The following is a 12,426-nucleotide window of genomic DNA, read 5'->3' on the forward strand; positions in this document are numbered from 1 at the left end:
CTTTGATTGGTCCTCTGGTCAGGTGTTTGGTTACCCTTTCCAGATAAAAGAAACTTAACCCTTACCTTACCTATCTATTTATGACAGAGTCTACCAGCTTAGGTGCTGTACAGACAAACAGAAAATGACAGTTCCTGATTCAAAGCCTGATTGAAAACCTGGTAGCGCTCGGCAGGGCCGGCTTTAGCAATTTCACTGCCCCAAGCATGGCGGCACGCCACGGGGGGCGCTCTGTTGCTCGCTGGTCCCGCGGCTCCGGTGGACCTCCCACAGGCGTTTCTGCAGAGGGTCCGATGGTCCCGTGGCTCCAGTAGAGCTGCTGCAGGTGTGTCTGCGGGAGGTCCACTGGAGCCGCGGGACCAGGGGACCGTCCGCAGCCACGCCTGTGGCAGGTCCACCGGAGCCGCCTGCCGCCCTCTCAGCAATCGGCAGAGCGCCCCCTGCAGTGTGCCACCCCAAGCACGCGCTTGGCGCGCTGTGGCCTGGAGCCAGCCCTGGCGCTCGAGAAGGCATACTGGAAGGAAATCCAGGAAGCTGGTTATGAAATACTTGTGGTGTGTTCTTGCCATAATAAATGTGCAATATAGTAATTTTGATTTTAGCTTATCTCAGTAATTGTTAGTCATGTACATTTTTATGAATACCAAATGGCTTGACAAATACATATGTGAATTATTCAAGTTCAGTGAGAAAATAGGGCCTTTTTATATATAAAATGTCTCTCTTTATATGCTATTGTCTACATTGCCAAATACATTGTTAGTGCTCATCATATAACATTAATAATATTGATATTATTTGTTTAGAATTAATAAATGAGATATTGGGAGAGTAGAAATAATAACTAAGATGATACTGGCAATTCTTCTGTTCCAGATCAACAGAATATTACCAGTTCATAAGCACACGATTTGCAGCACAAGGGTTTGAGAATGAATCAAAATTACTACTCATAGATGCTTTTAGATTCAGAGGATCTGCACTAAAAAGTTCATGTTGTTTCACAGGCTCAATCCCTGTTTTACATGAGAAAGTTTCCAAAAAATGTTCCCAAAAGAAGGTACTCTATTAATGTTCAATACTATATTAATGTCATTGAACATTATGCTAGCATATGTGGAAAGCAAATAATATAGCATTAAGACACTCAATGGTGAGTTTTATTAGTCCATTAACATACACCTCAGGTACATTGTGTGGTTTGGCGTTTTAACCACCCAAAGCTAGTATTAACAGACCAATAAAATATAATACACACCCTGAAGTATTTTAGTGCTATTATAATATGGTTCTTTAAGCTGTGTTTTAAAACAGTTTTTAAAGCAAAAAGGATAAGTTAAACTAGTACAGCGATATTCCTCTACTATTTTTGAATACAATTATATGTAAATGATTTTTGCCTAACTTTAAAGTTTCCTTCCTCCTCCTCCTCGTCTACATGTTTTGGGAACACTGGAGCCTCTTCCTGAGCAGTTTATGACCCATCAGTCCCTTTCTGCTTTCACTTCATACTGCTGAAGCTCAGTTGAGAGATGTTCAATGCATTAGGTTGAGCAAAGTCCACCTTCTCACAGAGCTTTATCACACAACCTTTATATCTTGCAATAAAATGTGAGAGAGCAAATTGGCTTTAGAACTGTAAAGTGCTGTTAAAACTGTAGGAGGGCACTGGGGAGAATTTTAAAGCAGCCCCTTTCCCCACCATGAACCCCATGCTGCTCATAAACACTGCCGACTGTCAAACCACTTTCAGTTTTAAGTACAGTGACTGATGGATGTCTGCACTGCAATCATGGGGTGTAACTGCAGCTTCTGTAGATATCACTGAGCTAGCTTTCATCTAGCTTACTTGGGTATAGGAACAGCAAAGCTATGGCAGTACAGGGTTCATCGTGGGCTAGCCACCCAAATAAATACCCAGGGTTCCAGGCAGTCTTGCACAGCCACGCTGAAGCCCATACTGCAGCAGCTTCACTAATCTGTTACCCAAGCTAACTTGGGTGTGTCTACATGAGTGGCAATCACACTCCTAATTGCAGTGTAGACATACATAAAATACTCCAAAGGGGCTGTAGGTAGATGGAAATTATGCATCCCCGCACCTGTCTGGGCTTCTGTGCCACAGGGAAGAATCTCACCCTTAGGGAGAGCAAACACTGATGGAATGACTCATGCTCTCTTTTGGTTTCCACCAGGGATAAAAGGAGAGCATCCCTAAGTTTTAAGGAGCCTCCCTGGTTGAAGCTAAAGTGATAGATTGAATTAGCACATTCTCTGGTCACCCTGATTGTGCCCTGTGGAAGCGGTGCTGACTCCCTAGGATCTCACAGATAGAGAAGAGGCTGCAGATTCCCCCCACCCCCCACCCCAATCATCAGGGGTCTCTACCAGAGTAGATCGTGTGGTTATTCTGGGTCAGTTTCTAAACAACTAAATCTAGAGCTGAATGTACACTAACTTATAACCCAATTGTACCCATTTATCACTGGAGCAGTCTAGGTGAGGAGCGTGGAGCTGAAGAGGGGTGTCCTGGGGAGGATTTAGGCAGAGTGCTTCAGAGAATGCTAGAGGACTATATGGCCCTCCTTGCATGTGCTAGTTAAAGGTGCAGCATGAATTCCCTCAGCTCATTCAGGAGGGGACATCCAAAGTCATCGGATGTGATTTCTAATGTCAGCATTCTGCATGAGACCTCTGTGGATGGCTGTGGAGGGAGGTGCGCCTTCTCTCATCACCCTTTGCATACTCACACAGGATGAGCCAACAGTTAGCCTTAAGTGATTTAAATAAAAACTGAATCCTGAAAGAAGCTCTTTTACCTTCAAAGCGCTGCTCAGCCAGAAGAAGGCAGAGTGATTCCTTTTGAAGTCTGACCACTTGTCACCTGAATTTCAAAAACAAAGCACCCTCCTCCCCTCCAGCAACAGTGCTCTGCAGATAATTGGACGTGTCTGAAGTTTTCCTTTTTTTTTTTTTTAAAAAGCTCAAGGCCAAATTCTATTCTCAGATTCGCACAGGGGATCACAACACAAACACTCTGTTCTCCCTATATGTATTGTCCTAAGAGTTCCATGTACATAGTGAGATCACAATCAGTATCAAGATCCTCAGAGCAGATCCAGAAGCAGAACTGGGTACTACGTCTGTAATAGTATGAGATCCAGCCACAGTGCCCTCCCACTTAGCAACTGTGTTCAAGAGCACTTCCTGGTGTGGGGAGGGAAAGGCTGGGTCTACACAAATGTTTATCTTGTCAAGGCACACATCACCCTTGTAGTGATCCACAAAGTATCTGAATCTGCTACAGCCCCCACCTATGAAGTCTGGCTATTTAGCTCAAGCTATAGTAATTCCTGGTTTTAGTTCTGGAAGCCTCTCATTCAATCCCTGGTTTGTCAATCAGTATAGCTGTTGTCATATATGGATATCTACTGTGTACATGAAATAATGTGGTGATCAAAATAGGTTTGTCATTATACCTCTCTTTCCAGGGGAATTATTTTAAATATGATATTGTTAACTGAGTGAGCATTTCACTGATAATCAGAATGCAGCTTCAGTCAAGCTGGCTTCAAAGTCATATGGTAGTTTGATTTAGATTAGTATTGGAAAGAAAATTCAGTTCAATCTTGCATCCAAGTTTTAGTCAATAAGTAGAGCTGGCTGAAAATTTCTGGTCAAAATATTTTTTCATCAAAACTTGCAGATTCAGGTCAATGAAAACATTTTCCAAATTCCTGAATTTTGCCAGCTGAAAAAAATTATGAAAAAATTGAAACATTTCATTCAATCCAAAACAACGTTGTTTCTTCTCCTGCCCCTCCTTTTTTTTTTTGGTTGGGTCAGTGAAAAAAAATATTTTTTTGTTTGTTTGTTTCTTGTCAACTTGGAATGATATTTTCCCCACACTGATCTACCAATAAGCCATGTTCTTTTCTTTCACTTGTGTAGAGACTGTTCCATTTCTTTCCCTTTCCAGATATTTAAGACTGGTGAAAAGCTGTACCAGAGGACTGTGCAACTTCTCTTTGTGAAAGACAATTTAAAGGTCAGAACAGATTCTGTTCAAAGTTACATTGGCTATAAGTTGAAAGGCAGCAATTTCCAAGATTTCTGTAGGGAATAATACAAAGCAAGCATTCTCTATGTCTGCCATAAAATAGCAAATTACCATAGGAACTCAGCAATACGGTTATTAAATATTTTTAAGCCCCACAATTTTTTCCCATAGTATTCTGGTCCTGAATGGGATTTTAGGTGAATACAAAGGAAAGTGTTCTATTAATTTCAATTACAGTTCAGAGCTTGCATGGCTTTGCTGAGACACCAGATGAAGCTTTTATTGCATCAGGCCCTTGGGGCGAATTCTCTACAACTCCTAAATTTCATACTGGATTTTTAGGCCTTGTTCTGAAGAGCTTTTGTGAAAGAATCTCTGCTATACTGTACCAGGCAACTAATGGCCAACCATAAATTGTGGTTAGTAGAAAAATCCTTCTGCTCAGCCCTAAAATGAAATTTTGTAGAAAAAAATACAAAACTTCAGAAAAGAATTAAACAAGCCAATGACACACTGACATACAGAAAAAATACAATAGCAGTAGACCAAAGGCTTTTAAAAAAAATGTTTGTAGTTTTCCTAGTACAACTGTGTAAAGATCTAGAGGAAGAGGTTACTCACCTTGTGCAATAACTGTGGTTCTTTAAGATGCATATTCCTATGAGTGTTCCCCTTCAGGTATGCATGCACCTCTAGAGCCCTTGATTGAAGATTTTCCATTAGCAGTGTCCTTTGGCCTGCACATGGCTCAGTATGCCTCCTTGTGCTGGAAACCGAGGTTATATAGGGATGCATGGGCAAATCACCCTTAGCTTCCTCTCCACCTGAACATCCCATAGAAAACAGTCTAAAGCAGAGGGGAAGGAGACTGGTAGTGGAGCACCGGTAGGGAGACACATCTCTAAGAACCGCAGTTACTACGCAAGGTAACTTCTTTTTCTTCAGGTAGCATCCCCATTGGTTCTGCTCTTCAGGTGACTTCCAAGCAGGATCCCCAGAGGGAAGAGTGGGCTTCAGAGCTGAGTCTAGAACTGAAGATAGTACTGCAAACTCAAGTGCTGCATCAGATCTGGTGGCATGGATCAAAGCGTAATGTTTAGAAAATGTATATACTGAAGCCTACGTGGTACCCCTACATATCTCAGATACTGGCAAGTTCTTAAGTAATGCTGTGGATGTGGTTAGGATCTGGTAGAACATGTATCACCCTTTGGGGAAGGGGGAAGGATGAATGCCTGCTGCATTGTAACTCATGATAATACACCCAGATATCCACCTCAGTAGTCTCTGAGAAAAGACTGTGGACCCCTTGGATCTACTTGTAATGGAAATGAACATTCTTGGTGACTTCTGAAATTCTGTTTGGTTCTACCTGTTTAACATCTAAGACATGGAAACAGGTCTCTTGCAGAGAGTGACACAGTTTTGGGAAGAAAAACACTAGTAGATGAACGGACTGGTTAAGATGAAATTCTGATAGTACCTTAGGTAAGAATTTGAGGTGTCGGCATAAAGAAACCTTATTCTTGAAGAACACAATAAAGGAGGGATATGCCATCAAGGTCCCCAATTTCCCCAAACCTGTGGGCCAATATGATAGCTACTTAAAAAAAGGCAGTCTTCAGACAGTGGAGCAGAGAGCAGGTTTCCATTGATATGAATGGAGGTCTCATGAGGTATTTAACTACCAAACTGAGGTTCCAAGTGGTAGTGGGATCCCTAACCTGGCAGCAGAGATATCTCAAACCATTAATAAACCCTGATGACACAGGGCGAGGAAATATGGAGAACGCTTCTGCTGGAGGATGAAAGGCTGATATTGTAACCAAGTGGATTTTAATCGAACTAACTGATAACCTTGATTTATTTTGATCTAACAAGTAATGTGGAATGACTAAGAGTGACACAGATACAGGCACCAGACAGTGGCAATGACACCAATGGAAGAATCTCTTCCATTTCTGCAGGTAAGTAATTTGTGTTGACTCATTTCTACTGAAGTCTGAAGCCTCCAAAGTCTTTCCTTTCTTAGGAAAACCTTCCACCGAGGTTGCAGGGGAGCTGGATCTATCTGGAGACAGAGGTGCAGCAGGAGGTCTCCTGATCAGACTCAGAAGTTGGTTGAAGGGAGCATTCCATCATAAAGAATCACAGTTTAATCTCCCTATTCTTCCTTGCTCAGGATTTGAGGGCCAGGCAGAAGTTGCTCTTCTGGGAGATGTGGGATTCCCCCCAGCAATGGACACACTTAGGGCTGGTCTTCACTAAAGCTGTAAGTCAACCTAAGTTACGCTTCTTCAGTTATGTTACTGAAGTCGACATAACTTAGATCAATTTACACAGGTGTCTACACTGTGCTATGTCGACAGGAGACACTCTAACTTGCCTTCCACCTCTCAGGAAGGTAGAGTACAGATGTCGAGGGGAGAGCGCTCTGCCATCGACTTAGCTTGTCTTCACTAGACCCGTTAAATCAACAGCACTGCATGAATCACAGCAGTGCCAATTCAGCAAAAGTATAGACAAGCCCTGAGAGTGGCTGTTGTTCACAGGTGTAGCCCCTCAACAAGGGAGGCAGTGTTTAAAACATGATGAGCCAGGTATCCCCTGCCAGGAGAATAAGGCTTCCCAAGGAGAAGGAGAGGAACAAAACAATCCTCTCACTACTTATCTTTAACTGACTATAACTATCACTAACAACTACAAATATTAACTAATCCTAAACAAACTACTACTACTCTAACCATCAGAGGAGTTAAGTTCTGGAACAGCCTGCCGAGGGGAGTAGTGGGGGCACAAGACATATCTGGCTTCAAGAATAAGCTTGATAAGTTTATAGAGGGGATGGGATGGTGGGATAGCCTAATTTTGGCAATTAATTGGTCTTTGACTACTTGCAGTAAATATGCCCAATGGCCTGTGATGGGATGTTAGATGGGGTGGGTTCTGGAGTTACTACAGAGAATTCTTTTCTGGGTGCTGGCTGGTGAGTCTTGCCCACATGCTCAGGGTTTAACTGATCACCATATTTGGGATCAGGAAAGAATTTTCCTCTAGGGCAGATTGGCAGAGGCCCTGGGGGTTTTTCGCCTTCCTCTGCAGTGTGGAACATGGGTCACTTGCTGGAAGATTCTCTGCACCTTGAAGTCTTTAAACCATGATTTGAGGGCTTCAACGGCTCAGACATGGGTTTGATACAGGAGTGGGTGGGTGAGATTCTGTGGCCTGTGTTTTGCAGGAGGTCAGACTAGATGATCAATAATCATAGAATCATAGAATGTCAGGGTTGGAAGGGATCTCGGGAGGTCATCTAGTCCAACCCCCTGCTCAAAGCAGGACCAATTCCCAAATAAATCATCCCAGCCAGGGCTTTTGTCAGCCTGACTTAAAACTTCTAGGAAGGAATTCAACACCTCCCCAGTATCCATTCCCAGTGCTTCATACCTCTGAGTGAAAAAGTTTTCCTAATATCAATCTCAACCTCCCGCGCAACTTGAGACCATATACTCTTTTCGTCATGGTACCACTGAGAACAGTCTAACCATCCTCTTTGGAACCCTTTCAGGTAGTTGAAAGCAGTTATCAAATCCCCCTCATCTTCTCTTCTGCAGACTAAACAATCCAGTTGCTCCAGCTCTCTATCGTCATGTGCTTCACCCCGCTAATCATTTTGTTGCTCTTCGCTTGCTCTTTCCAATTTTTCCACATCCTTCTTGTAGTGTGGGGCCCAAAACTGACACAGTACTCAGAATTGAGGCCTACCAAGGTCAATAGAGGGGAATAGATCACTCCCTTGATCACTGGCCCCTACTTATACACGCCCAAATGCATTAGCCTTCGTGGCAAAAGGGTCACTGTTGACTCATATCAGCTTCTGGTCTCACGTGTAACCCTAGTTCCTTTTGCAGAACTGTTCTACCATTTGGTCCCTTGTGTTGTAACAGTAATGGATATTCCTCCTAGTGCGGAGACTATGCCGTGTCTGTGTTGAAACTCATCAGGTTCTTTGTCAGTCCTCTAATTTGTCTGGGCCCCTCGTATCCTATCCCTACTCTCGACGTATTATCCCTCCTCCAAGTTTCATGGTCTCTGCAACTTGTTGAGAGTGGCGGTCCCAACCATTTCCGATCACTTAATGAAGATATGAAACAAAACGGCCCAGACGACCCCTTGGGGCAGCTCCAGCTTGAAACAGGTCAGACTAGCAGATGGAGCTGTTGATTGATCACTACTCATTGAGCCCGACGATCTAGCCAGCTTTCTATCCACCTTATAGTCCAATCATCCAGCCCATACTTCTTTAACTTGCTGGCAAGAATACTGTGGGAGACCGTATCAAAAGCTTTGCTAAAGTCAAGGAATAACACATCCACTGCTTTCCCCTCATCCACAGACCTAATTATCTCCTCAGAGAAGGCCATTAGGTTAGTCAGGCATGACTTGCCCTTGGTGAATCCATGCTGACCTTTCCTGATCACTTTCCTCTCCTCTAAGTGCTTCAGAATTGATTCCTTGAAGACCTGCTCCATAATGGTCCCTTCTGACCTTAAAGTCTGTGATTCTAAAAACGGAATACAAGATAGTTGAGGCACGCTCAAAGCAAACACACTAAGACTCTGCTTCAGGCTGTGGCAGATGAGAAGGAACTGAGGGCAGTCTGTCCCCTCATCCTTATATAGTCTATTGTTGTGTAGCACAAGGAAGCATAGGGAATGTGTAGGAACGCTGCTAATGGAAAATCTCGGCTCAAGAGGCACATATGCACCTGAAATGGACACCCACACAGACACTCCTTGAAGGAGAATGTTTATTCCTTCTATTTGTAGCAAAACTCTTGTCTTATGAAAAGGAAACCCAAGTTCTAACAGAACTGAGCCTTTAACAATGTAAAAGAGCTTTTAATATCTTATAAAGATAGATTATTATTCATTTGTATTACAGAGCCAGCCAGGTTAGGCTCCATTATGCTAGGCATTGTATAATATTATTATAAGAGGCAGTGCCTTTACTGAAGACCTTAGAAACTTAATAGGCAAGACAGATAAACGGTGAGAGAAAGTAGGTTTTATCCCCAAGTTACAGGTGGAGAACTAAAGCACAGAGCAATTAAATTACATGCCTAAAGTCACACAGGAAGTTAGTGGATGAATAGGGAATTGAACCCTGGTCTTTGAATCCCTGTTGAGTAGCCTTCCTATGGGAAGACCCTTCCTCTCAACCCTCTCTGTGAATAAACCATTTTATTCATGCAAATAAAAATTAAACTAATGAATGTTTACATTTTAATCATGACACCCTGTACAAGAACTTTCCACTTGCATCTTGTTAATTTCACATCTGATGTGTAGAAGCCCTAAACTGAAAAAAAGACTGATTAAATGTGTTCTGTCCCATTATATTTATTTCATCCACTAACAGCAGGTGCATACTGTAGCAGCATTTCTTTTACTCTTTATATTGCATTCACCCAGAGTAAATTCATATTGCAAGTGAATAATGATGTACCTCGCTCATTTTAAATTTCAGTAATTGAATGAGAAACAGGGAGGCCTATTGAAAGGACTGTTTGCTGGTCAAAGACTAATGAGAATTTTTTTTTTTTTAATCTGAGTCATCGGTGTCATGGTAACAATGCATTATCAAAATCTGATTAGTATGCCCAGCAGCCTTATAAGTGATAGCATGCTCTTCTAATTGTATTTTCTGTTCTCAGAGAGGAGTTTTATGGTCATAAGAGGTGAGAGGATGTCAGTGTTCTGCTGTTTATCTGTAAGTTTGAAATGGAATGTACTGCAGGCCCCTATGTTCAGTACAACCTGAGCAGCCTTTCACTGAAGAAAAAAAAAAGTCTTCTGTGGTATTTAGGGAAATGGAAGACCCAACTTCCCATTCTTCCTCCCTTCCCTTACCGCCCCCCCACCCCATTTTATTATTTTTGCCTCCTATTTTTGAATTCACTCAAATATCAGAGCGATGCCCCTTTGATACATAGTAAGCATTAGGAAGGCATTCTGAAGCAAAGGCACCATCTTTAAGGTCTGAACCTACATTACTTGTGCACCTGAAACTCCAAGTTAAGGCAAGGGGAATTTTGGATACATAAGGAAATGCAGGATCAAGTCTGCAGCTTTCCATCTTACTCAATAATATCCCATTTCAGGAAAGCACATAAGCACACATGTAAGTCCCACTGAAGAAAATGGTGCAAGCTGAAAATTCAGCACATACTTAAGTTCTCTCATAAACTGGTATGCATTCCTGCACTGAGGCCTAAAATAGTACTACTATTTTTTTTTTTTTAAAGATTCAATGAACATATGAGAAGCCAACAGAAGCTTTGAAAAAAAAATGCAGATTTGGAGGCTTAATAAAGCTTTTAAGTTAAAATTTGGTCTGCAAAGTCAAGCAGATATTCACTATGTTAAAATACAAAGAGCTCTAACTACAACCGCAAGCCATGGTTAACAACATAAATCTGATGCAAAATCATTTTACTATATACATCTCCAATCTCAGGAGATGAAAAGCTAAGTTTTCCAGAGTACAATTAAATTACATTTTTCTATACAATAACCATTAACTCTAAATTATTTCTGAACATTACTTTTTGTCTGCAAAATCATTTGACTTTCTGTAAAGGGGGAAGCTCATACACCTATTCCTTAGGGAAATTTTAATATTTTAAATAAGATCTACAAAAATGATGAATACAAGGAAGTCAACTGTCGTATACAATTAAAGAACATGCAATGTTTGTCACGGTGCAGGGACACACAGAGAATGAACACAGCTATACTTAAAAAGCTCAGTACTATTTGTTTGAGGCACCGGCATCTGCACCAAGTTTGGGGCATACAAAATATCCAAAGCAATCAATCTTAAGTCAACACAGTGAAAGCCAAAGGAATGTTTATCTACATGTTTGGAAATTCAGCAGAGAGCACAAGGTTACACTGAGAATAGAAAGTCATCAAAGCAGGCCACCGAGGGACAAAAAGGCAAACAAGCATTTCCCCAGAAGGGATTAGCACTGGTTGAGGGTACTGTTTGTACTAACCTTGGATGGAAGCAGCAGGCAGAAAGCCAATCAGTGTGGCCTTCGCCTGTCATAATGATGTTCCCATTAGGAAAGGCCCACATCTTCCAGAGACGGTCATCACTTGCAGTTACCACAATGTCCTTCCGAGGATGCAAAGCTAAACTACAGAAGAAAAGACAGACATATAAGAATCTGACTCAATTTAATCTTATTATATGAAATCTAAAGCAACATGATTTGATTTGGCAATAACAAGATTTACATTACTATGATTTTGGTGTGTGTAATATTTATGCTCCCAAAGGATACAAATAAACAAATCCTTTACCTATTACAGGCCTAATCCTGCTTCTATTGAAGTAAATAGCAAAACTCCCATTGACTTCAGTGGAACCAATACCGGGCTCAAAGTCATAAGGCTCTTACTCAGTAAGGCACCTAAACACATGCTTAAGTGCTTTCCTGAATTGATCCCTTAAATGAGCGCAATAAATAATTTAAAAATATGAACCAACAAAAGCGATGTGAATCACTAATACTGTTCCAGAAATCAAGTATCAGAGGGGTAGCCGTGTTAGTCTGAATCTGTAAAAGCAGCAGAGAATCCTGTGGCACCTTATAGACTAACAGACGTTTTGGACATGAGCTTTCGTGGGTGAATACCTTCTGAAAGTTTAGCCTGTTGGGCCTTCTCAAGAGAGATGAGTTATAGATCAGACTCTGTGCTAGTCTATTGTGCCCATGAGCTTAAGATCTTCTCAGCACATGGACATTACTGAAATCTGAATTGCACCACAGTAGCTCTGGTTTATTGTTAATACTTCAGCCACTACTAGGCTAAGTTCAGTAAATCCATTTCAGCTCTACTCTCCGGCTGTTCCACAGATTTTCCTTCTGTGTAATGAAGTAATGAGAACACACTGGCTAAGACATTATGCATCTATTATAACTCTTAACTGAAGAGTCATACCAACACAGTCTATTTTTGGTTTGGTCATTGTGAACCTACAAAAGAAAATGTGAACCTGAGACAATGAACATTACTAAGTTCTTTTTATTTTGGCTTAACTATTTGACTTAAATCGGTATGGTGATTTATTATTTACTGAGCATCAACACTGTGCTTGGTCCTATGTCCAAGAAGGACATAGACTCATGGAGCAAATGGCTTAAATAGACCAACAATACAGTTCAAAATCAAAATGCAATGAGGGATGAGAAACTATTTTTTTAGACAGATGAGAGAGATAACATAAGCACCTCAACGTTAGAGTTGATCTATTGGTAAGTTGCACAGAAGAAGTGTTTTAAGGTGGGATCAGAATGG

At 41.5% G+C, this 12,426-nt stretch overlaps 1 protein-coding gene across 1 annotated transcript in view; it reads right to left on the reverse strand.

Moving 5' to 3' along the window:
• Window positions 1–12,426, reverse strand: part of SPAG16 (sperm associated antigen 16) — an 868,104-nt gene that overhangs the window by 405,932 nt on the left and 449,746 nt on the right. The window contains exon 11 of the mRNA XM_032800034.2: window positions 11,118–11,261. Coding sequence (XP_032655925.1) covers window positions 11,118–11,261 — 144 coding nt within the window. The remainder of the gene's footprint in view (window positions 1–11,117; window positions 11,262–12,426) is intronic.

The sequence above is a fragment of the Chelonoidis abingdonii genome, chromosome 10, assembly GCF_003597395.2.
Source record: "Chelonoidis abingdonii isolate Lonesome George chromosome 10, CheloAbing_2.0, whole genome shotgun sequence".
In the NCBI taxonomy this organism is placed as follows: domain Eukaryota; kingdom Metazoa; phylum Chordata; order Testudines; family Testudinidae; genus Chelonoidis; species Chelonoidis abingdonii.